The sequence below is a fragment of the Anabrus simplex genome, chromosome 5, assembly GCF_040414725.1.
Source record: "Anabrus simplex isolate iqAnaSimp1 chromosome 5, ASM4041472v1, whole genome shotgun sequence".
Lineage (NCBI taxonomy): Eukaryota > Metazoa > Arthropoda > Insecta > Orthoptera > Tettigoniidae > Anabrus > Anabrus simplex.
In genome coordinates this window covers 322,138,191-322,165,867 of record NC_090269.1, presented here as the reverse complement: position 1 = coordinate 322,165,867, position 27,677 = coordinate 322,138,191, and the positions used below count along the sequence as shown (strand labels likewise).

General features: G+C 36.8%; 1 protein-coding gene across 8 annotated transcripts in view; it reads left to right on the top strand.

Annotated features, from left to right (window-relative positions):
- The window catches only part of LOC136874046 (uncharacterized), a 616,846-nt gene that overhangs the window by 199,200 nt on the left and 389,969 nt on the right, over positions 1 to 27,677 (top strand). For all 8 annotated transcript variants that reach the window (XR_010860213.2, XM_067147551.2, XM_067147552.2 and 5 more), the window contains exon 6: positions 10,850 to 10,985. Coding sequence is in view for 7 of the 8 variants with exons in the window: in XM_067147551.2 (XP_067003652.2) it covers positions 10,850 to 10,985 (136 nt within the window). In the remaining variant the exon portion in view is untranslated. The remainder of the gene's footprint in view (positions 1 to 10,849; positions 10,986 to 27,677) is intronic.

Here is a 27,677-nt window from a genome sequence, read left to right as displayed (position 1 = left end):
ATCGGATATAGCTCGGTAAATAACATCTATATCAACGAGCACTTAACGCCTAGGAATGAGACCCTCGCCAAAAAATGCCGCGAGCTACGGCAACAGGGGAAAATATTTGGCACATGGGTCAGGGACTGTAAAGTGTATATCCGTAAGTTCCAGGACGGTCCTTCGAGGTTAGTGGCAAACCCTGAAGTTCTGCATGAACTTGCTCACTCCAGCTGATCTGGAAACAATGAGGTAACCTTTCCTTGTGTTGTGCCCGCTTCAATTCCAAGCTTTCTTTACTTAATTTCAAATTTTTGTCCTTACATAACCAAACCTGGATCCTGAAAACAAATTTCTTGAAGTACACGAATTTAAATGTGAAACCCTATATAATTATATTAAAGATAGAGTTTCAGAAAGTAGATCATGTGAATTGAAAGGCCTACACATAAATGCACAAAGCATGAAAAATAAATTTGATAATATACAAATTATCTTAGATCAGATTAAAGAAGTAGATATTCTTGCAATCTCTGAAAATTGGTTAACCAACAAACTAACCCACGCTTTTGAAATAAAAAACTACACTTCTCATCATGTGGTAAGAGAGCAGATAGGTGGGGGTGTTTCGCTTTATGTTTCAAACAAATGGAAAAGCAATGTCATAGTAAATTGTTTTTGCGTTGATACTGCTTCAAGTCTTCTAGCTCGTTCACGGCTGCCGTTGTCGCAATTTCCGCATTTTTCTTATCTTTCCTCAAAGTGTCTAGTTCTTTCTTGTGGTCATCATATTTTTCAGAAAGAAAGGTCGCTAATTTCCGTAATTCTTTGTTTTCTTCCGTTAGTACTTTGAGGGACTCTTCCAGTTGTTTGGAGAAGTTCGCCATAACCTCATTTATGTTAGGTTGTGCAATGCAGTCTTCACGTTTACACGACCATTGGAATTGTTCTTCCTTACGGAAGTTTTGGAGAGTTTCTTTGTTCACTTTTACACATGTTACGTGGAATCAACGTTCGCATTTACCATCACAGCCTACAGCCTGTTGATTGTTTTTTATTTTCTTGCCACACGGGGAGCACACGAACACCATGATGTTGTTTATCTTATTTATTTAGTTGTAGCTGTTTGAGTGCTAATTAGATTTTGTTTTAATGGTTTCCTGAGGGTAAGAGAGCAGATAGGTGGGGGTGTTTCGCTTTATGTTTCAAACAAATGGAAAAGCAATGTCATAAATGAAATAAATAAATCTCATAGCATACTGCAAGTCATGATTACAAAAGGAAATCAAAGATATGAAATCATTACCATTTATAACCCACAGGATAGTAACTCTCCAAGTTTTTTGTTTGATCTAGGAAATATCCTAAATAGCAGTTCAGGGCATACTTCAATAATACTTGGAGATACAAATATAGACTTGCTTTCTACCTCCAGAAACAGAACTTTGTATGACAATTTAATAACAACTTACGGCTATATAACATGTAATAACAAATACCCAACTAGAGTAACAAAAACAACCTCCACATTAATTGATCACATACTTGTCACAAATAGTAGTAAAAAATGTCATGTATTCAATATAACAAATAACTTAAGTGATCACTACCTACTGGTATGTGAAATTTCAAGTGAAAAATCAGTTCCAGCAGTACCAATAATCAAAGATAGTGGTAAGCAATTTGTAAATTACAACAAATTAAATCAGTATATCCTACAAAATAAATTTAAATGTGAGGAAATGGATATAAACACTTATTATAATAAATTTATTGAGTATATCAGCACAGGAATTGAAACCAGCTCAATTTCAATAAAAAGAAAGAACCCCAAAGACATTCCCCTAAAACCTTGGGTTACCCAAGAATTACTAACACTGATTCACATCAAAGACTCACTGTTTTCAAAAACTAAAGTAAAAAACCCCTCTGCAGAAGTAATTGAAGAATACAAAAGAATCAGTAATAAAATAACCAAATTGAAGAGAGAGTTACAAAAAAGGTATTATGAACACAGATTACAGAATTGCAAAAACCAAAAAGAAACATGGTATGTAGTCAATGAAGTGTTAAATAGGAAGCTTGGACATAAACATGAAATCAGCCATCTGGTGGTAAATGATGTCAGCATTACAAACACAGAGGACATATGCAATAACCTAAATGAACTATACGTTAATGTAGCTGAAAATATAAGAAAAGGTCTTCCTGAAGACGAGCAAGTTCATGGCAGCACAACAGCTGAAAGTCAAACTAATAGTATTTTCATGTCTCCTACTGATGAATGTGAAGTGCTCAAAATTATCACTTCTCTAAAAAATAAAAATAATTTAACTGAAGATAAAATAACCAATGTCATATTAAAAACCTGTGTTGAAAGTTTAGTACCATATATTGTGGAAATTATTAACCGTTCAATTCTCAGTGGAGAAATACCCCAATTACTCAAATGTGCCAGAATTGTACCTATCTTTAAATCAGGAGATAACACAGATCCATCCAATTACAGACCAATTAGTATATTATCTGCAATTGGAAAACTCATAGAAATGGTAGTAAAAATTAGATTGGTAAATTTTCTGTGTAAAACTAATTACTTCTCCAATAATGAATATGGGTTTCTCCCAAATAGAGGAACTGATAATGCTGTATTTGATACAGTAATAGATGTTCAAAAGACCTTAGATGAAAATAAATTAGCAGCAGGGCTACTCATAGATCTTAAAAAAGCATTTGACCTGGTTGACCACAAAATACTTCTGAACAAGTTAAAATTAGCAGGAATTAGAGGTTTAGCACACAAATGGTTCCAAAATTATTTATCAAATCGAACACAATATGTGATGATTAACGATACTAAAAGTTTTAAGCAGCAGACAAAAACGGAAATACCGCAGGGCTCAGTACTAGGTCCAATTCTATTTCTGATTTATATTAATGACATACAATCTCTAACACTAAAGGGGAAATGTAAAGTATTTGCTGATGATATCTTAATAACTTACAAAGGACTATGTGAAACACGAATTATGGAAGACATAAATTGTGACTTGGACAAGTTATCGGAATGGGCTTTATCTAAAAAAATGATCATAAATGTGACTAAAACAAAATACCTAATCTTTCATAAAACAGCCCATAAGATAACAGCGGCTAACACTGTTAACCTAAAGGACCAAGTAATAGAGCGAGTCAACTCAGCTAAGTATCTTGGTATAATATTAGACTCAACACTTTCCTGGAAAAGCCATATTGATTATGTAATCAGCAAAATTACCCCTTTGATAGGAATAATGCACAGACTAAGATACAGTAATTTTTCTCATCAACAATTGAAGTGTATATATTATGCAATAATCCACCCACATCTAACATACGCAAGCTTTATTTGGGGAAGATGTAGGAAAGATTACATTAATAATTTGGAAATCCTACAAAAAAGAGCCATCAAAATCATGTATGGATTCCCCTTCCTCAAACCATCACATGAAGTTTTTTCAGAGTCAAATATTCTGCCATTCCATAAACAAATTGCATTTTCATCAGCAGTCTTTATGTATAAGCTAGACAGGAAGTTAACCCATTCTACTGTTAACTTCTCCCACTTTAGTGAAATTCATGGATATGAAACTAGAGGATCATTAAGGATATATCCCTCTCATTCTAATTCAGTAAAGTACGGAGTGAAAGGCATAGAATCATCAATGTTTAGGGAATATAATGTGTTGCCTCCTGTTATAAAGAACTCTAAATCGATTATATGTTTTAAGAAAAAACTGAAGGAATATTACTCTTTTACAGATATCTTAATATAATCTCTATATAACTTGCTTTAATTAATACAATAATATATATATTGTCCATATTTAGTATATTACAGCCATGCAATATCTGAATATACTTCTGAAAAATTATGATCCTAACATGTAAAAAGAAAGAAAAAAAAAGTACTTGTCACTTTACAGAAAAGCCATTGTATATGAAATGTAATTATTGTGTTGCCTTAAAAAAGTATGTACTGTATTGTCCCTATCACGAGCCAGAGGCTCATGGGACCTTTTATCACCAATAAATAAATAAATAAATAAATAAATAAATAAATAAAAAAAATTGTCTTCCCATATTCATCTGCATACAGATCTCATTTTCACTACCTAGGCTTAGTTCACTGAAGTTGAGGTAGTGGTCTGTATCATCGGAAAATCCTATGAATACGTGCACATTCCCAACAGATATCCTGAATTCAAAGCTGGTTATGATGCTGTCTGTTATTGAGTAGTGTAGCAGTCAACAGCTTTATGCTTGAAGAATGAATTTCTATTAGCTTCCATATCTTCCCCATATTTACCCATCACCTTTCTCATGACACGTAGCACCACAGATACGATTCAGTGTTACCAACATAGGGGATACGCATCCCCATTATTGTCGGTCAAGTAGTATCATCAAGAGCAATCAGAGGTTGGAGAGGGACACAAACGAAACATGACTAGTCAGATAAACAACAGGTTTGCACTGGGCACTTACCTTAAATTGCACTAAAATTCCTTCTCCATGTGAAAGACATGCAAGGACACATCCCAAGAAAACAGAGGTGGGGAATAAATAAGGGTTGGCTACCATAAAGGATCAGTTCTACCACCAACCACACCCAATTACACTTGCCAATTTTTGAAATTCTAATTTAATGACACAACATTATTTAAGTTCAAATAACCAAAATCAAATGAATTAAAATTTTAAAATAAAAACTGGAATAAAGTATGAAAACATAAACTGAGAAACCCAGGACAATAAAAAAAACTGAAATAAAATATAAAACATATAAGCCGAGAAACCCACGTCGACAATTTATGCCGTAGCATGTACTCAAAAAAATTAAAAAATCGAGAAATAATAAGTGGATATTTAAGAAAACACAAAATCTGAATTTACAATCGCTTTCTGTAGGTAACTATGAAACCTTTTCTCTTGCTGAAATATCGGTACTGTTTATTTTACTCCCATGGAGTCTGAAATATTTGTTAATAAATTGAGGACTCCATAAAATTGAATTCTTTACCCGTAAGTTACCAGTAATAATATTTCATAAACTTCACAAATACTTCACATTTAAATCTGTGTAGCCTACATGGTGTTTATTTTACACTGTCTTCATAATCAGAACAACCCTTTTGAGATTTGAATTCCATACCACGATGTGATACAATGTTAATATTTTGCCTGTGTTCAATATATTAGTTGTTTTAAGATCTTCGCTAATTGGCTGATGATGACACTTGAGATGTGTTGAAACCGGTCCCAATAAACAGGTTGTAACTACTTTTTACTACGGAGTATTGAAAGGTGGATCCTTCCCTATAATATTGTACATCTTCTTATTTCTCTATTCAATACGGAACAATCATGAAGTTTTTAACTTGAAAAGTTTGTCAAAATTAATTAAATTATGCCAAAAATGTTTATAATTATCAAGAAGTCGCATCACAGAAAAACAGCTTCATCAAAACCGAAGCTTATCTTGCATAACCATCAAGTTAAAATACAAAGGATTTATATTCAGGGTTACCGAAATACAAGAATAATTAAGGCAACAACAATTCAGACTTAGTAATATTTCCCTCAGAATTGAGTACAATTACCCTAAATTACATACTAAAATCTTATATGAGGATAATAATAATAATTTCATTACCCAAAACTAGTGCACCGCTTGTTGTGAATTAAAATACAGAAATAACACAGGCTAGATGATAGAGAAGAAGAAAAAAAATGATCCCTATGGCTCTTTTCATGTGATGATGCCTTTGCATACAGATAATTACATTAGTAATTTCCAGATCAGCGCAAATAATTAAGAATGCCGTGCTAGGCCATGAATTCCAAATGGAATTTTTTAACATAGTTATCCAATGCAGCACACGCAAATTATTTCAACACTTCAAACATGTTAGTTTCTTTAATTTACATTGTAGAAGATCAGAACATACACTGTGGATAGGAGTCGTCCCAACTTTCTTCAGAGTGGAAAATAAATTGGTATACTCATGCAGGATGAAGAATCTTGGTGATCAAAAATCAAGTCCTTATCGGAGTACAGAAGATTGCTTGGCATAGTCACATTTTAAAATAAACATCAACCATATTACTTAGTGCACAGAGATGCTATAATGAGAAGAAAACAGATCCTTTAGCCCATATCAAGAGTGATGGCCATGATTTGAGTCTGGCGGCCATTACAGTCCAGACCGGGAGCAGGCACATCAACTCAGTAACAAGACGGGTGAATTACTGTTTGGAGGCGAAGACTCACTCCGGTCAGTAGCACACGCACACAGAGCTACAGGTTCGCAGACAAGCCCACAGTTTAAATTCGTGCCGTTAGATGGCAGACAAGTCCAGTCATGTTACGTTATTCCCAGATAGTTGATATAAAATATACACGCAGCATTCTGGGCGAAAATAGATTAAAGTCTTTCCATCCCACAAACAACACGGCGATATAATATGCATTAATTCACTGTCAGTATATTAACGCTACACCTTCGCTTGTACTTCAGTTCTGTTTCCAGTTCCTGTGATTGAAATTGCCCATTAGCACTATCCTGTCTTTGCTGTTGACTCTCACTATGATATCACTCAGTGCTTCATAAAACTTGTCTCCATCATTCTCATCTGCTACCTCACTTGGTGAATACCCTGAGGGAATTCTCATCTTAATTCCTCCAACCGCGCAATCTGTCCACGTCATTTATTCATTTACATGCCGAACAGAAACTATATTGCATGCTGTTGTGTTCTTGACAAACATTCCCTTCTGCTTTTAATACCTGTTGTGAACACCTTATAATCCTCCCTTCCTCCCTTTGTACAAAGGTCATTAACTCCTTGCATATCTTTGCTGACTTGGCCAGTTCTATTTTCTTTTTTTGACATCCCCATTGTAACTGGTAGCTCCCTATCGAATTCCGTTGTGTTCAATAACCTTCTCAGTGCTGCACATGTTTGTTAGGTACTAGCCTAGAGTGCCGCTCACTTTTTGTCCGATTTGCAACCCTCTAGAAAAGAATTACACTTTCTCAATTTATACCCATTCTCAGTGAAACTTTTTTCTGTTATATAAAAGGAATGTCCCTTTGAATTAACAGAACTTTATACGCAAAAGCATTTATAGTTCAAAGTAATATAAATCATGAATTTAAAAATTTAAAATTCAATGAATGAAAATCCACATTTTAAGGCAAATATGTAGTTCTATAAATCAGTATGAGACACTAACTGATGGTATTTCTTGTAATACAGCCTCCTGACTGTCATATTGGATAAAATTATGTTATTTGTAGTGATAATATGAGATAAAAGTAAAAATATAAGCTATAGGTTCGGCATTGTGAGGACGGGCATGTTTCAGTTCAGGTAACTCAAGGAAGGGGTGAGATGGTTGGTATGTAATTCACTATCAGGGGTAACTTCACTGAATAATGGCAATGTTACCAATATTACCACAGAAGTCTTCGTTACTTTCTTTAAGCACGGCAGTTGTCTGTGTTCCACTTACAAAATCGTTTTCAGAATCACTATCACTGACTATAACCTCACTAGGAGTGTTTTCAACACTTTTATGAAGCCCAGTTCACTTTCTGACTCAGCAGTCATCGTCATTCCCTAAACTATGTATGTAACAGTTAGTTCATCTTCATTTGTAAATACCCAAGAACCTTGTTTATCCGGCCCTCATTAATCTGGATCTCTGGTTTATCCGGATTGAAAATAATAAGAATGCATTCTCCTTTTACGGGGTCGACTCTTCTTGAATGTCTTCTCCACCAAGGATAGTTAACTACAGGAATTGGAAGTAATTCGACCACGGTCTATCAGAGATACTGCCTCGCTCGCCTGCAATATAGAATGGGAAACCGTGGAAAAACTTCCTAGGATGGGAATTCCCGGGATTCGAGCACATGCTCTTCTGAATGCAACACACAACTAACGTACCTCAGCACACAGAGATAAGTTGCTCGGTAAACATTGTTGAGTCACTTCATCAGTCATTTTTTTAATGATTGGTTCTGGTGATTTGGAGTCTATGACTCTCATCTACTACTGCAGATGTTATCTTAGATTCACATCGTTGCTCAATAATGACCTGCTGTGTGATTGTGTAAGACGATGAAAGAGGATGGGAATGAGTCATCACATTCAGTAGTCTGTGAGAGACCACACCAGTAGCTGAAGGTTAACACCACGTTGTACAGTTAGTGTTTTCCTTTGCAGTATTCTATTGTTTGAGTGAGCGGGACAGTGGCTTCGAAATGGAAGAAAGTGGTTATTCGCATGAACAAAAAGTTAGAAGCATTAAGCAGGCTGGACAAAGAAGAACTTTTGAAAAATATTTCTGTATTGCTGGAAGAAAAAGAAGTTGAGGACTTCTGCTTTAAAGGGAAGATGAAAGATAGTTTAGAGAATCGTGCCACAGTAAAGATAGCTAGAAACAAATCTCTAAATGATGCATTATCATGTGGTTTAGTGAAAAAAAAAGAGCATGGTGTTCTTATTTGAGGGCCAATATTACAAGAAAAGGCGCTTAGTTTAAACAACAAGCTAGGAAATAGAGATCCTAACTTACAACTAGTCAGGGTTGGTTGGAAAGGTGGAAAGCTCGTCATAGCATACGCCAACTTTCAGTGACTGGCGAATGTTTTTTAGGGGATAAAGTTGCTGCTGACAGTTTTGTAAAGGAATTTCAGGACATTTATTTGCTCCAATAACCGAATGCCAGATCAGATATAGCCTGTAACGCCGATGAAACTGGGCTGTGTTATCGCATGCTACCAAATAAGACACTAACATCTAAATTAGATCAATCGGCAAGGGGTTTTAAAAGAATTAAAGATCACATTACAATTATGGCTTGCGCCAATGCATCTGGAGGACATAAATTTCCTGTGTTAATAGGGAACTAAAAAAATCCCTGTGCTCTTAAAAATGTGAATTGATCTGCCTTGCCGGTTTCTTACACATCCAAAAGAATGCCTGGATCGACAGTGGAAATTTCAAAAACTGGTTTCAAGAAGACTTCGTGCCAAACGTAAAAAGGTTTTTAACAAAACAAGGTTTGCCACTGAAGGCCATTTTGTTTGTTGACAATGCACCGTCACACCCGGAAGAAGAGTTGGTTAGTGGTGATATTCGAGTGAAATTTCTGCTATATAATGTAACAGCTCTGTCGCAACTATTGGACCAGGGTGTATTGGAAAAATATCAAGCAGTTGCACAGGAGGCAGCTGCTCAGCAAACTGGTTGATGAAGAGGGGGGAATATGGTGTAATTTCAGTATTGAAATCAATAAATATGAAGGACATTATTTATATCATTGCATCTGCATGTGATCAAGTTAGTGAAATGACAAGATGTCTTGGAATCATCTATGGTCTTCTATCTGTGCATCTACCACCAAGATTTGTGATGTTTTGTACTCTTCTGAGTTCTTTGACACATTTGCACGCATTCCCAGATGCTCGGGCATAGACGAGAGCGACGTAAATGACTGGTTGAAAAATTACTGTATTCAGGCTACGGCATAATGACAGATGAAGAAGTTATTGCCTCTTGTTTCTCGGCAGGTAGTGACGAGAGTGATGGTGAATTCAAAAATGAAACCGGCACTCCATCGGAAGAAACAATGACTCATGGAGAGGCAACAGTGCAGCTGGACAAACTGGTGGCCTATTTAGAATTCCAGACTGAAACCACACTGGCAGAACTGATGTTAGTAAAATGTCTTTGTGATTGTGCTGCGCGCAAACGCTATACAAATGTAAAACAGAAAAATCTCTCACATTATTTTAGTGCATAAAACAGTCGCAAATGTAAGAAAAGTGTTCTTATGTTTCTCTGTACAATTGTAAAGAAAGTATTACTGTACAACTTATCTTAATGCATTTTATAACATGTACTGCATAATTTTTTTAGTTTTAGTCCCAAAAGACCACCATCACTTTTGACATATGCGCAAGATGTGCGGACAAGACCTTCACATTTTTAAACATTCGTCAAACGAAAAGAAATAGTTTTATGCGGCTCCTAGGGGTAAATTTGGAGACTGCACACCTTTCTTGATAACAGTACACTGCTATGTGCTACCATGTGCCAGAAAAGGAAAAACTATGACGGTTTTTAAACGAGTCTGCATGAGGGATGAAATATAATTCCTGGCTCTTTTGGTTAGTTCGCAAAGGAATGAAAAATCATCCTTTGGAGCTCAAAGAGTTAAGTTGTTTTCAAGATGTCCCAGCCTGATCCCTTCTTTTTTCAAAATCTTTACTTTGAAATAATATATCTTCTGTGGTATTCTTACTTTATGGCTAGTGTTTCCTTATATGCAACATTTCTTTTTTCACCAAGTGAGTGGTTGTGCGGTTTGGGTCACGTAGCTGTCAGTTTGCGTTTGGGAGATGGTGGATTCGAACCCCTCTGGTGGCAATTGTGAAGATGGTTTTTGCGGTTTCCCATTTTCACACCAGGTAAATGCTTGGCCTGTACCTTAATTAAGGCCATGGCTGCTCCCTTCCCACTACTAGCCCTTTTCTATCCCATCATCTGTCCTATCTGTGTCAGTGCAACGCAAGTCCAAAAAAAATAATCTTTTTTCTTGTTTAGCCAAAACAATTCATTTGAAAAAGTCTACTACTACTACTACTACTGCTGCTGCTGCTGCTGCTGCTGCTGCTGCTGCTGCTGCTGCTGCTACTACTACTACTACTACTACTACTACTACTACTACTACTACTTCCATATTTTAGATATATGACATGAATTAGGAAACTAGGCTGTATTTATGTGAGAGACTATCTGTATTTGTTTGTTACAGGTTTCAAGTTCTCCGCAGGCAGGTAGTCGTTCCACTCCACAGATCCGAGTTAGTGCTCCAAGAACAGTGCAACCTCCTACACCTGTCACCAAACAAACTAATCCTGCTGCAGCAGTACCTGCTAACCAGAGACAAGGTGCAGTTTCAGAATTTGGTCACTTTGCGCAGAGCTGGGTTTTGTGTGCTGTGGGGCTATGAGTCTCAAGTGGTAAAATTGGCATGCAACAGAAATTTGAACATAAATGACTTGGACAGTCAGTAATCAAAACATTTTCTAAACATTATATGAATGTATATAAAGAAAAATAAGAATAGAGTTGGACCTAAACTTTATACAGTTCAAATACCAGTTCAGAAGTTTATTGAATGCGTTTGGCATAATTTTGGCATTTTCCTTATTACTACATGCCATTTTTCCCTCTTCATTTTTCAACATTAATGAGGGTGGTTGAATTTCTTTAGTTGTCTACCAAAGATTTTATAGTTATCTCTAGAATTAGTTTAATGGTAGTTTTCTTCTATTGAAGTGATCATATCTTTCTGAAATTGTCTCTTAATTCTTCTAATAGTTTGAGTGATTTTTTTTTCTAATATTTTTGAGTTTGATAGCATTTTCTTCTGTTTTCTGAGTTTGAAATTTTAACCATGCCTAGTGACTTTCTTCATGACATTTGTCACATTCTGGTGTCCACCAAGCATATCTTTTTTGTGTATTTAAGGGAGCTAAATTTTCTGCCTGTAGTTTGAGAATTGATATAAGTTCTTCTAAATTATCTGTTAATTTTATAGTCCATGTGACTTCGTGATATTTGTCATTTCTGATTAATTGGTGTGGATTGTAATTCCTTTTTCCTTTATTGCTTTTTGATATCTTCTTTAATGGTGTGAATTTAATTTTGATTTTGACTATATAGTGGTCTGAACTGGTGTCTGTTCCTCTCAGCACTTTTACATTGTAAATTTCTCTATGAAAGGATTTGTCCCATACACACATTATCCAGCTGCCATTCCCCTTTTCTCCAGGCAGGGTGTTTCCAAGTTCTAAGTTTGTTCGGACTTCTTTTGAAGGATGTGGATTTGGAAATGAGGTTGTGTTCTCTGCATAATTCAACAAGGCTTTGACAGTTCTTATTTGTAAATTTATGTGGAGCCCAATTTCGAATTCTATCTCAGTATTGTTTTTCCTTTCCCAGTTGGGCATTGAAATCCCCTAATAGAATCTTAATATTGTTTATATTTATTTGATTTATTGTGTGTTGTAGGAGATCCTAAAATTCTTCCACTTCTTTCATGGTCTATGTTAGAAAATTTTTCTCATTTGTGGGGATGTGGGCATTTATATTGGTATAAAGTTTAGTTGTTGTTTTTGATGTTGTGATTATTGGTGAGATGGCTTGAAAGTCCATGCTAGAGTCTATGATGTTATTTACTATAAACCCTGTTACAAATTGCAGGCATTATTTTATAGTCTTTTGTCCAGGTTTCCCATTGTAAATTCTGTATCCTTGAGATTCAAACTGTTCTTCCGTTGTATGTCTCATCTCTTGGAGCCCTACTATCAAAATTTTTTGTTTATTCAATTCAACAATGAAACTTTTATGTTTTCCTGCTTTCAATATTGTATGTCACAATATAGTTGGTTTGGTTATGCTTGATCCTGTTCTTGCCTTCTGATGTATGTTTGGGTGATTGAGTGGCAAAATTTGGTTGTTTGGTGAAATTCTCTTGTGCGATTATTGTTAGGACTTCGTTGGTGGCTACGTTTTTTATGATTTCTCTTTGTGGTGAGGGTATTTTGTCGCAAGGAATTTCTACGTCAGTGTTGAGGTTTTTTATGTTGTTTTCGTTATGACGTTCCTGGCAATTGAATTTGAGGCCTTTCTCTAGCATATTTATTTCATTCTTTGAAAAGGTAGTGTTTGGTCTGTTAATTAATCTAGGGTGAAAATTAGCAAGTTTGTTGTGGTTATTGTTTTCTCGATTTTTCTGTTTAATCATTAGGTTATGGATTTCATTTTCAATGACCATCTCTTTCCGGATTGCTTTTTTAAAAATGTAATAGCTTTAAAAGTTGGAGTAGAACGTCCATTGTGTGTGGTGCCAGAAGTTGCTTAGGTTTAAATAGATGCGTAGAATTTGTTTGTTGATTTCAGTTTTCTTTATGTACGCAAATTTAATTTAGTTTCTGATCCATAATAATTGTGATTGAGATGTTGATATTTTAGCCGAAGTTGTTGTGGGTTTTGCTTTTATGGGTATGTACTTAGGAATGAGCTTTAATTCTAGGCATTTCTTATTAAATGCAATTGATTTGTCAATGTTCATAATTTTGATTTTAAGTGATTTGAGTTTTTTGGCTTTGTAATTTGCCTGACTGGCTGAAATGTCATTATGTCATGCCAGGTCAGCATGACCTATCCCTTATTGCCATTTCAAAAACCTGGCGACCGTTATTGATATGCACTATTCTCACAGAAGTGGATAGGCTCTTTAGAATTCACAGCATTCTTCAACAATCATCTTAAGTTTGTGATATCTGAAGCCATCTCTCTTCAGTTTTCATTCAGTTATTTTGTAACTGTTAGGTTCTTCAGTAGGCCTATGCCGAATCTAATTTTTAATGCATTTATAGACTGTATCTGACCACTTTATGTGTGGAGGGAGCTTCTACTTGCAACACGGTGTTATACTTTGTGATGATGATGATGATGATGATGATGATGATGATGATGATGATGCTTGCTGTTTAACCCTTAAACGCCCGAATTATTTATTTTTCGAAATGTTCAATTTTCTTAACAAAACATTCTTAGGATAGGGTATTATTCAAGGAAGATACATCATTTTGAAGCAAACATGTTTAGTTTCGGAAATATAGGGTGTTGCATATATACCACGCTAGGCGCTTAAGTAGTAGTCTGCAAGGTACCAGCATATATGTTGTTTTCTTCGAGAAAATAATGAAAATGAGCGTGAAGAAGAAGATATAAGTTATTGTTGCGTTTATTATTTACTAAGAGACAGAATAAAATAGTTTACATACAATAAGACATTATTTACACTACCTATTATATACGAGGACGGTTTGAAAAGTTCTCGGAATCACCGCTAGATGTCAGTGCTAGTTCAACGAGGTTCCCGCGCAATAATCACACATCCTTTCTGAGTGAACACGTGGCACGCCAGTGCTCTAGCTGCAGGAGTGTGGTAGTGACAACTTTGTTGTTGTTCCCGCGTAGTGATTTGTGACAATGGAAAAAAACTGAGATTCGAGCAGTGATTAAATACTTTGTAAAGAAAGGTATGAAAGCAAAGGAAATTCATGCCGACTTCTAGAACACACTGGGGGACTCTGCTCCTTCATTTTCAACTATTGCCAAGTGGACCAGCGAGTTTAAATTTGGTCGGGAGAGCTTGGATGATGATCCGCGTGATGGACGGCCAAAAAGTGTTATGACCCCAGAATTTATCGCAAAAGTGCATAAAATGGTCATGGGGGATCGTCGACTGAAGGTGCGGGAGATTGCTAAATCTGTAGGGATGTCTTCTGAACGGGTGTATTATATTTTAAGCAAAGAATTGGGTATGAAAAAATTATCCGCAAGATGGGTGCCGCGGCTCTTGACATTGGACAATAAACGCACCAAATTGGAAATGTCCGAGCAAAGTCTGGCCCGTTTTCAGTGCAACCAACAAAAGTTTTGCGCCGGTTTGTGACTACAGATGAAACTAGGGTCCACTGCTATACCCCAGAGACAAAACGGCAGTCAAAGCAGGGGAAACATGCTGATTCACCACCACCAAAGAAAGTAAAGGCAGTATGTTCGGCCAAAAGGTCATGGCCTCAGTTTTCTGGGATGCAAAAGGCATTCTGCTGATAGATTATCTTCCTACTGGCCAAACAATTACGGGGCAATACTATGCAAACCTCCTAGACCAACTACAGGAAAAGATACGCGAAACAAGGCCTGGTTTGGCAAGGAAACTGTTATCTTTCATCAGGGCAACGCTCCGCCGCACACAAGTGTTATTGTCATGGCAAAACTTCATGAACTGGGGTACGAATTGTTGCCACATCCACTTTATTCACCCGATTTGGCACCATCAGACTTTCGTCTATTCCCCAAGCTGAAAATTTTCCTCGGTGGACGGAGATTTTCTACAAGGGAAGAACTGACAGCCGAATTGGAGAGGTATTTTGCAGGCCTATAGGAATCTTATTTTCGAGATGAGATCAAGGCATTGGAACATCGCTGGACCAAATGCATTAGTCTACAGGGAGACTATGTTGAAAAATAAAAGCAGTTCCATCGAGGTAAGATACTTAATTCTGGTACATTCCGAGAACTTACGTATATACTGTATATATACGGTAATCAAAAATAAATATATTTATTGGAAAATTATATTGAACCGAGCTCGATAGCTGCAGTCGCTTAAGTGCGGCCAGTATCCAGTATTCGGGAGATAGTAGTTTCGAACCCCACTGTCGGCAGCCCTGAAGATGGTTTTCCGTGGTTTCCCATTTTCACACCAGTCAAATGCTGGGGCTGTACCTTAATTAAGGCCACGACCACTTCCTTCCCATTCCTAGGCCTTTCCTGTCCCATCGTCGCCATAAGACCTATCTGTGTCGGCGCGACGTAAAGCAACTAGCAAATTATATTGAAAACTGAAAGGGTATTCAGAGTTCTTCAGTTTACTGGTGTGATCATTTGCTGTGGGTTTCTCTGAAGACTGAGTGATCTGTATGTCCCTTTGTGTGGAACGGAATGAGGCAACTTATGCAGAGCCCAACGTCACACTTTACACATGCTATACTTTGCAAAGTCACTGTCAGAAAAGATACCGGAAGGTGGTGAAAAGTCTCTTACTGCCCAGTTTCGTGTAACTTGAGGTATGAACGGATTTCGATTAGAAACACAATGAGCAGCTGCAGAAGCCCTATCATTAGGCGGGACAATATCACACTTATCATTGCAACCTTCCTCCAGTCTTTCTTGGTTGGAAAGAACAACTTCGGCTCCCGCAGCAAGCTGCCTATGACTCAGGTTGTCAATAAGCCCTCCCTCGTCCTTATCTGCCGAAAGGGGTATAGGCTCAGGGGGTTGTATATAAATAGTACCTACTCCTTCAATTTGCTTCTCTACCTCCTCGAGAATTTCTGCTAATGTCAAGCCCCCGAAATAAATGTGAATCGAATAAATGGCGCTATTCAACTATGATTTACTCCTATATATACGAGATAAAATTTCCTAACACCACTTATAATAATAATAATAATAATAATAATAATAATAATAATAATAATATTATGCATCACAAAACTGGTATATGAGTTTGAATTGTATGCACAGCAACTTAGGGTTGTTATGTCAATAACAAACCCTTCAATACCAAATTGGTACATAAGGAAGTGATTTGACAACGGATCCGCCTAGCGTTGCGAACGTGCAACGCCGGGAATATGTGGATCTCACTCACCCACGAGTTATTAATTGTTAAAGGAATCGTGCTACATTCAAACTCTGATGAATTTACTTCCTGGATTTCCTAAAAGAGGTTAATTATTTCTAAATCGTAAAGTTATATGGCGAACCTTACCTCTTACAGTATGCCATTGTGGTAGCTGGAACACACGGTGAACTTCAAACATATACCTCGTCAACAATAAAGTGTGACTATTGATTAACGGATTCGTAACAAAGCACAACACTTCCCTTTACCGAATACGAGCGCAATTTTCATTCTTTTAATGGAAAACAACTTCATACATTGAAAGAAAAGAGCACCGGCATGCCGTTGCACATATGCAACGCTAGACGTTCGTGGGTTAAAGGGGCCTATCATCAAAGGTCATCGGCCCCTTGTGAAAATGGGAATGTGTTCTTCGGAAATAACAAGTAAAGTTCAATGCCATTATTTTCCATTGCTGCTTTCACTGCAAGAAATTTGCTGTTGCTGGTTTCTTCTGACTTGACTTCTTCCTGAACATGAAACAGCAACTTTTTTTTTTTTTTTTGCTAGTTGTTTTACGTCGCACCGACACGGATAGGTCTTAAATGAAAGAGAAGTTCCACCTAATCAACTATTTTATTGTCACATGTTGGACCGGTTTCGACCTCTCAAAAGGTCATCCTCAGCTACACTAGAATTGCATTTACATATTATGCGTCATTTTGAGAGCTAATGACATACTCTAGAATTCAATGATTTTGAAGTGGTTATACCCATGTTGAGAATTTCAATATTATACAATTACAAAAATTAATTGCTCTTCTTACACTCAATGTACAGATGTGCGAAACTAATATGAGTTCGTCTTTTCTTTAATGTGATGAGTAGGCCTATATCAGAGTATTTTTAAACATAGGGATTTGCCTAGTCAGTTTAATTGATCTCCAAACTTTTGAATATTTAGTCCTGTATAAAATGAACTTAATTGAGCAATTGTAAAATGATCAGTATTATAGTCGTTTTAACAATAATTTACACTAAATATAGAGATATACATGTTAATAGTTCAATAAAACAAATGACTGGCCAAAATAAAACTTTAGTAAATATAGTTTAACGTGCTTGACTGCACTGTCGATTGTCTACTGCGGCTGGTAATATTGGTTCTTGCGTTGTACAGTTTGGGTTATATTAGAATAATAAGAAGTTAGCACATAAACAAACACTTAAACACATTATTCTAATATAACCCAAACTGTACAACGCAAGAACCAATATTACCAGCCGCAGTAGACAATCGACAGTGCAGTCAAGCACGTTAAACTATATTTACTAAAGTTTTATTTTGGCCAGTCATTTGTTTTATTGAACTATTAACATGTATATCTCTACGTTTAGTGTAAATTATTGTTAAAATGACTATAATACTGATCATTTTACAATTGTTCAATTAAGTTCATTTCATACAGGACTAAATATTCAAAAGATTGGAGATCAATTAAACTGACTAGGCAAATGCCTATGTTTAAAAATACTCTGACATACTCATCACATTAAAAAAAAGACGAACTCATATTAGTTTCTCACATATGTATACATTGAGTGTAAGAAGAGCAATTAATTTTTGTAATTGCATAATATTGAAATTCTCAACATGGGTATAACCACTTTAAAATCGTTGAATTCTAGAGTATGTCATTAGCTCTCAAAATGACGCATAATATGTAAATGCAATTCTAGTGTAGCTGAGGATGACCTTTTGAGAGGTCGAAACCGGTCCTACATGTGACAATAAAATAGTATTGATTAGGTGGAACTTCTCTTTCATTTATGACTTATGGTGACTATCAGTACGGAATATAAAAAATGAAATTTATCAAACAGATCGGTCTTACGGCGACGATGGGACAGGAAAGGGCTAGGAGTGGGATGGAAGTGGCCATGGCCTTAATTAAGGTACAGCCTCAGCATTTGCCTGGTGTGAAAATGGGAAACCACGGAAAACCATTTTCAGGGCTGCCGACAGTGGGGTTCGAACCTACTATCTCCTGAATACTGGATACTGGCCGCACTTAAGCGACTGCAGCTATCGAGCTCAGTATAAACATCAATTTCAATGGCTCCCACTGGTCTATCTTGTTTATTGAATCAGTGAGAGATAACCATCTTGCGATGACATGTTTCAAAATTTTGTGGCTTTCAGATATGATTCTGTTACCATGTGTTATCTTTACCACATAGCTTATACATTTCATTTATTCAAAATTAGTTTTGGCAGACTGAAGAACCTAACTGTTATAAATAATCTTAAGTTGGACATTTGTGTGTTCTAAGCTGAGCCTTGTGATGCTTACCTTCCATATGTTAAGCTCTGCTTTTCATTTATTTTTTCATACCAAGCTTGATAGCTGCAGTCGCTTAAGTGCGGCTAGTATCCAGCATTCAGAAGATGGTGGGTTTGAGCTCTACTGTTGGCAGCCCTGAAGATGGTTTTCTATGGTTTCTCATTTTCACACCAGGCATATGCTTGGGCTGTACTTTAAATAAGGCTACAGCCGCTTCCTTCCCAATCCTAGCAGTTTCCTATCCCATCGTCGCCATAAGATCTATTTGTGTCGGTGCGACGTACAGCAACTTGCATTTTTCATGTTCTACCTTTGGAGCCTTATTTTTTCTTTTTTTTTTTTCTTTTCAATTCCGTTGCTGGTTGGAATGTAACATTATCCCTCTGCTGATTTCCACAGCTTTAATTTTTCCTAGCTTGCTACCATCATCCTTAGGAAATACAGATCTTCATTTTGTCTTGGATTTGGTATTATTGATGATAAGCCCATGCAACTCTGCTTGTATTAGTCAGTACTTTGCGGTGTAAGCAGCAGTCTTGGCCTGTTCTTATATCAGTGTCACCAAGCTCGATAGCTGCAGTCGCTTAATTGCGGCCAGTGTCCAGTATTCGGGAGATAATAGGTTCAAACCCCACTATCGGCAGCCCTGAAGATGGTTTTCCGTGGTTTCCCATTTTCACACCAGGCAAATGCTGGGGCTGTACCTTAATTAAGGCCACAACCGATTCCTTCCCACTCCTAGCCATTTCCTGTTCCATCGTCGCCATAAGACCTATCTGAGTCGGTGCGACGTAAAGCAAAAAAAAAAAAAAAAAAAAAAAAAAAAAAAAAAAAAAAAAAATCGGTGTCAGTGAATTGGGTTATTTTTGTTGACCATATAACCTATTTTGCTTCTTTGTCTTTTGTTTAAGGTTACTTTAAAAATAGCAGGAGTTTCTTGCTTCTTTTAGTTGCAGAATTATTCATACAGTATATGTACAATAGCTTGCGATGAATTGGATATTTTTCAGCGATGAATTATTGACTTATATTCCAACTTTAAAACTTAACTGTTTAACGCTAGAAAGACAGAGGGGTCATTTTTGACCCTTTTATGAATTCAACACTCTGCTGTTGCCATAATTTATCTTAGATTACGTTCAGGCTGTATGATTTTTCATCACTTAGGCTTTATTTCCTGTTGTAAAAATTTGGGTGCCCAGCCCTATCAGCTTGGTCCCTATAATTCAATTACCCTAGAAGGACGGAAGGGCCATTTTTGACCCATATTATATTTTACAAGAACGCGCATAGTATTTCAATAACTTTGCTTCTAATTTGTTTCCTATGCATGGTGCAGACTGTTAGCTTCTTCCCCCACTCCACTCCATCTGCTACCTTTTCCTATTTAGCTCCTCCCCTTTCCACCAACGTGAGTCAAGGTTAGAACAAACCCGCCATCCCGCCATTCACGGTATAGAGCTTGTGAAACTTGCATTATAAACAGTTTGTTGTAGTTATTGAGCTGTTTGTTGTGGTTGTTTAACAAATGATTCCTCAAATATGGGGCACAGAAGGTATTTGAGACAGGATGATGCAATAGTTTCTCTCGAGGAACTAAGGAAAACGACTTTGGGGACAAGTCAGGTCCAGCACCACATCGAAAACAAAATATTATTGATGGGTGTGTCACAAGCACATAGAGACTCCTCATGGCTGAATTTATTTTCAAGCACATACAGAAATGTATGTAAACAGAGGCTGAAAGGCAGCTGCAATGTAAGAGCTGGTCTGTGACTATGGATGAACTCTTGATGCATTTCTATAGAGCGTTCCAACCTTAAATTGCAATACAGCGTAGATGGAGCGCGCTGTTGCGAAATCGACTCGTGAAGATCACGCTTGAGTGTGACTTAAACAGGGCGTCACAGTTCCACATTTTTCGTTTGTAATTTTGTAATTTTAAGTTCATTTATTCATAAATTAATATTTGTAGGATGGTAAAATAAATACAACATACCTTAATCACTGGCGTTGCTCTCAGACATTGGACGTACACCTTCTATTCTTTCTGCAAGGCCTGATGTTCCCGCTTTGGATGAACCGGGTTTGGGAGATGAACTTGAGGATGATCCGGACGATGAAGAAAGTCGTATTAAAAACTTTTCGTCGTCGACATCATCCTGTAATTCGTCTGCTTTCCACAAATCTCTATAATTTTTCTTTACTTCGTTCACGTAATTTGCCCAATTGTCTTATGTTTTTATGGCAAAAAAATGTTAGTTCAGCATTTGGAAGAAAACCATGTTCATTACCCGCGTGCACAGGGGTCTCTTCCCGAATCACGCTCACTTGTTTCTCTCCCTGTCCTCCTTCTGCGTGACGTCATGTGGTATGAAACAGTGGTCGCCCGTCCTGCTGACACGTATTACCACTACAGTCTAAAATGGTCATAACTTCTGAACCATTCATGCAAATAATGTCCTGACAAGGTTTTTGTAATCCTTATAAAATACTGGAGGGGGGTCAAACAATTTATTTTGATGAGGAACTCGAGGATAATATTGAAATATTTATTTAATTTTAAGGAGTTACATTTTTTACCGTGGACTGTAGCATAAAATCGCTTTTAGTGGGCAGCCGGTTGGAAATAGGTATGTGCCATCGCGGACTTTTTTGTAGAGGATTCTATGCTCTACATTTCGTATGCTTACACTTGGGGTCTATCGTTGATGGTTCACGCAGCGTAAGCCAAGAAAGCAAGTGACCGACCGACCGACCGACATTTTTATCTCTTTCTACGTATTTACTGTATATCGGATCACGGATATATAGTAATTTTATAGTGGTTCACTACGTGAACAGTGCTCGTGTTGTCAGTATCTGAAGTAGAACCACTGTACTGGTTAAAATGCAGTCAATATATTATGGAAACGTGTGTGGCGCTATAAATTGTCGGCACGTAAAAGAACTCCCGTGGGACAAAATTACGGCACCTCGAGTCTCAGAAAACCGTAAATGTTAGTGAGACGTAACACAAATAACATTATTATTATTTCGCATATTATAAAGACAATAACGACAACAACCATCATAGCCAGTTAGTTTGCTACTGTGATTGCATAACAGTACTTCCACGTCAGCAATGCTTGGTTATTGAAACACTTTGTAATAAACTCTTAAATATCTCCATTATTACAGCTCATATGGTAAAAAGGTGTCTGATATAAATGACTGAATGAAAATCATATTTTCTATAATTAAGGTTATGTGCTAATAGCTGGGCTGAGTAACAACTCAAATGGTAGATCGCTGGCCTTCTTAGCCCAACTTGGCAGGTTCGATCCTGTCTCAGTTCGGTGGTGAAGGTGCTAAAAAACATAGTTAGTGGGACGTAAAATCCAATAACATTAACATTATTATGTGCTAATAACTTATATTTCTGAATATATTTCGAAGCTCGTGAAATAATATAGTATCTGTGATCCGATATACAGTAAATACGAAGAGACAAAAATGTCATGCGAGAAGAGACATGTTACTGGATTTTAAACCTAGGAATTTCATTTCTGTCCGTATTGAACTGAGAAAGGATGATAGGAAAAACTTAAAATGGTCCACCTTTTCAATACAAAAATGTTATATTTATTTATAACATGTATTTGCACTTGGAACTAGTTTCGACGCCGTGTTTGCGTCATCATCAGCCAAAATGTGGGAAATAGGCAAGATGTAGGCATTTATATTACACAAGGTGTTACATTAAACAATACACATCTTACAAGGAGATAAAAACAGGGACGAATATAGAAACAAATGAATCGTTGAGAAAACAAAAGTTATACATATTAAAAATAACCTTAACCACACATCTTGCAGTGCGAAAGTGTTCTTCTTGAATGATTCCTGAATATAAAAACACACGCACACACATTTCTGAAGAGCCAGCAGGCAGGACAAAGTAAAGTGAAACCTTAAGAGTTCTTCTGAGAAGAGTTCCTCATTTTTTCTATGTTACGACTAACTAATGAAGTCTCCCTTGAGTTCCTGATAAACATACACAACAGGAAATTCTCCTTCACTCTCAACAATAGCTCTAAAGACCAACGGTAAAATTTTTACTTTAAATATTGTGCAGAGACGTGAAAGCATGATTTTGAACATGATATAACTCCTTCATATAACCCAGTTGTTTATACAAGGTGTTGCATTAAATAATACACATCTTACGAGGAGATAAAAACAGGGACGAATGTAGAAACACATGCGTCGTTGAGAAAGCAAGTTATACATATTAAAAATAAGCTTAACCACATAACTTGCAGTGCGAAAATATTTGCCTTGAATGATTCCTGAATACAAAACGCGCGCGCACACACTTCTAAAGAGACAGCAGGCAGGAAAAAGTAAGGTGAAACCTTAAGAGTTCTTCTGAGAGGAGTTCATCATTCTTTCTATGATCTGACTAACTAATGAAGTCTCCCTTGAGTTCCTGATAAACATACACAACAGGAAATTAAACAATACACATCTTACAAGGAGATAAAAACAGGGAAAGTTATACATATTAAAAATAACCTTAACCACACATCTTGTAGTGCGAAAATATTCGTCTTGAATGATTCATGAATACAAAACACACGCGCACACATTTCTGAAGAGCCAGCAGGCAGGAAAAAGTAATGTGAAACCTTAAGAGTTCTTCTGAGAGGAGTTCATCATTTTTTCTATGTTCCGACGAACTAATGAAGATCATGCTTCCACATCTCTGCACAGTATTTAAAATACAATTTACCGTGGTCTTTTATAGCTATTGTTGAGAGTTAAGGAGAATTTCCTGTTGTGTATGTTTATCAGGAACTCAAGGGAGACTTCATTAATTAGTCGGAACATAGAAAGAATGATGAACTCTTCTCAGAAGAACTCTTAAGGTTTCACCTTACTTTTTCCTACCTGCTGGCTCTTTAGAAATGTGTGCGCGTGCGTCTTGTATTCAGGAATCATTCAAGGCAAATATTTTCGCACTGCAAGTTGTGTGTTTAAACTTATTTTTAATATGTATAATTTTGGCTTTCTCAACGATGGATTTGTTTCTACATTCATCCCTGCTTTTATCTCCTCGTAAGATGTGTATTGTTTAATGTAACACCTTGTGTAAAAAATTGGGTTAAATGAAGGAGTTATATTATATTCAAGATCATGTTTTCACGTCTCTGCACAATATTTAAAATGAAATTTACCGTGGTCTTTATAGCTATTGTTGAGAGTGAAGGAGGATTTCCTGTTGTGTATGTTTATCAGGAACTCAAGGGAGACTTCATTAGTTAGTCGGAACATAGAAAAAATGATGAACTCCTCTCAGAAGAACTCTTAAGGTTTCACATTACTTTTTCCTGCCTGCTGGCTCTTCAGAAATGTGTGTGCGTGTGTTTTGTATTCATGAATCATTCAAGGCGAATATTTTCGCACTACAAGATGTGTGGTTAAGGTTATTTTTAATATGTATAACTTTCCCTGTTTTTATCTCCTTGTAAGGTGTGTATTGTTTAATTTCCTGTTGTGTATGTTTATCAGGAACTCAAGGGAGACTTCATTAGTTAGTCAGATCATAGAAAGAATGATGAACTCTTCTCAGAAGAACTCTTAAGGTTTCACCTTACTTTTTCCTGCCTGTTGTCTCTTTAGAAGTGTGTGCGCGCGCGTTTTGCATTCAGGAATCATTCAAGGCAAATATTTTCGCACTGCAAGTTATGTGGTTAAGCTTATTTTTAATATGTATAACTTGCTTTCTCAACGATGCATGTGTTTCTACATTCGTCCCTGTTTTTATCTCCTCGTAAGATGTGTATTATTTAATGCAACACCTTGTATAAAAAACTGGGTTATATGAAGGAGTTATATCATGTTCAAAATCATGCTTTCACGTCTCTGCACAATATTTAAAATAAAAATTTTACCGTTGGTCTTTAGAGCTATTGTTGAGAGTGAAGGAGAATTTCCTGTTGTGTATGTTTATCAGGAACTCAAGGGAGACTTCATTAGTTAGTCGGAACATAGGAAAAATGAGGAACTCTTCTCAGAACTCCTCTTAAGGTTTCACTTTACTTTGTCCTGCCTGCTGGCTCTTCAGAAATGTGTGCGCGTGTGTTTTTATATTCAGGAATCATTCAAGAAGAACACTTTCGCACTGCAAGATGTGTGGTTAAGGTTATTTTTAATATGTAAACTTTTGTTTTCTCAACGATTCATTTGTTTCTATATTCGTCCCTGTTTTTATCACCTTGTAAGATGTGTATTGTTTAATGTAACACCTTGTGTAATATAAATGCCTACATCTTGCCTATTTCCCACATTTTGGCTGATGATGACGCAAACACAGCGTCGAAACTAGTTCCAAGTGCAAATACATGTTATAAATAAATATAACATTTTTGTATTGAAAAGGTGGACCGTTTTAAGTTTTTCCTATCATGTTACTGGATCTCGGTTATTTCAAAAGGGGGCCTCACACATCCCAGTCATGAGTGGTTAAGAAATATAGCCCAGTTCGAAATTTCATTTGGTGTGTTTCACGGTAAGACTGTATCCAGATGCAAAAAAGTGAAAACTCTTACTTCTATTATTAAGTCAAAATTTCCAGTATTCCATGACAAAATAATTTGTCTCTACGTAAGGATCAGGACATTTATTAGGATATGGCATTTTAATGCAAAGAGTAAGGAGCTAGCACTGAGAAAATATGCCAATAAGAAGGCTAAGCTTTGGGCTGGTTCATCAAGTAATTAAGTCTCTTGACACGTACGTTTTAATAATTTAATATAATTCCATAATGATGTCGATATGATGCATATTTTCCTATGCCATTTAATCTAAATATTTACTTCATATGGAAATAAATTAATTATTTTGAGTTGCATGGCAATATTTTATTTCTTATCGTATTATATGTCGTGTATTTGATAGTTGATGTTCTACCTGCTCAGCATGTGACGTAATTTAACGAATTTTCACGTTTTAAAATCTATTGGAAGTGCCGTTACTTATCGAATCGGACTAAACCAGACTATTATTTGATGAAAGATTGAGAAGATGTTTCACAGGCACGAGAATTCACAGGCTTGCTGTACTGCGACTGTGTTCCTCACTCGCTATCTTTCATACCGCGTGACGTCAGAGCGCTCCAGCCAATGGAGGCTTCAACCGCCGGAGTAGCCTACCTTATATTCTAGTTACCTTGACCCGCGTGGACTAAGGCAAATCATGGTCCTCGGCTTTTCGGTGGCCTAAGTCCCGAACTCACCCCTTCAATGGTGACCTGCCGTGCACTTTTCACTGTCATATTCTTCCATTCTTTTGTCACTGTCTGCCCAATATTTACCCACGATTCATCTGTGTAAATTATAGCTTTATTTTGTGCCCTCAAACGTTTTATCTCCCTGAAATATGTGTCTCCAATTAATAATTTCATCGGTTTTAATGAAAGCTGCCTTATTACCCCGCCTTAAATAACGGAAGCCTATATCATGTAAGAAGTGATACATCGTAGTTTTGGAAAATCGTGGCAAAGAATCTTCTCCATTTACCCGACTCAAAACCAAGTGGTATGTTAGCAAATAAAAGAGAGTATACCACCCGACGCACTCCACTTCGCACAATTTCATCATATTTAATTTTCCTTGCATTTTTCTGCCGTCCTTCTCTTTTTTCTTTTTTGCGTGAGTTCGCAAAGGAGCATGCATGTGTTCCTTCCTTATAACATAGATTGTTCTTTCGGAACAACCGGTAGCTTTAGCTGTTTCACTGACTGCACTGCTCATATTCATAGTCTTTAAAAATAATCCAGGACACTCATTATAATATTGCGTTCTTTTCCCCTGAGTTTACCTACGGAACGTTTCTTTTTAATTTGATGATCCATTGTACATCCTTCTACACTTTTTCTTCAAACTAAGAACGCATGAGCATGAACTGACAACTACACAGACTACACAAACACAACAAACACAATCCACTTGTCCTCAAGAACTATACATTTATCATTCATCTTGTCTGGCCCCATGGCTTAAATGATTAGCGTGCTGGCGTTTGGTCCATAGGGCCCCGAGTTCGAATCCCGGCCGGGTCGGGGATTTTAACCTTTATTAGTTAATTTCAATGGCTCGGGGTCTGGGTGTGTGTGCCGTCTTCAGCATTAGAATTCATCACAGCTAGGGCCACATTCTTATAGCCGCACAGGTCACCTGTGCGGTGTCAACTCGAAAGACCTGCACTCGGCCTCTTCGGAGACCACACGCCATTATATATATATCACTGATCTTTATTTAATCAATCTTATAATATTAAATGAACACCAGTGCACACGGCTGTCAGTATATTTAAGAGCTCAGCCAGCCGAGTCACTCGTGAAACGTAAACAAACGAGACGTTCTCCCTGTCATAAATTAAGAGATAACGAGGTAAGGACTTGAGGTATGATTTAAAAATAACTTCCATATCCAAAGACCGTTTGCTTTGCTTTAACCACGCCATGATCCTTCTGCACTTTTTCTTCGAAATTAGATCCCCATGCATGAGCACGAACTCACGAACCACACAAACTAAATACACTTTCCCTCAAGAATTGTACATATGTCACTGATATGTATTTAATCACTATTATACATACTACTGATGAAATGAGCACTGTACTGCATGCGACTGTCTGGAAATGTTAAAAGCGCATGTTTGGGAGATCATTACCGGTACTTCAGCCAGCAGAGTCACGCGCGAAACCAAAATTCAAGGTGATATTCTTCCTGTCACAAATTAAGAACTAAGCAAGATAAGAACTTTGGGATTGTTGTAAAAGTAACTTCCATGTCTGAAGACCATTTGCCTCGTTTCGACCCCCCATCCAAATTCACTAGGAAAGATGCTGGCCAGCGACTGACTTTTTCTTTCCTGCACATAATTTTCCCTGAACATGACTGAAAATAAATGCATATACTGCATTTTGTTATCATTTAAATTTAAAAATAAACTTATCTACATCAAGCTGAAATGTTTCT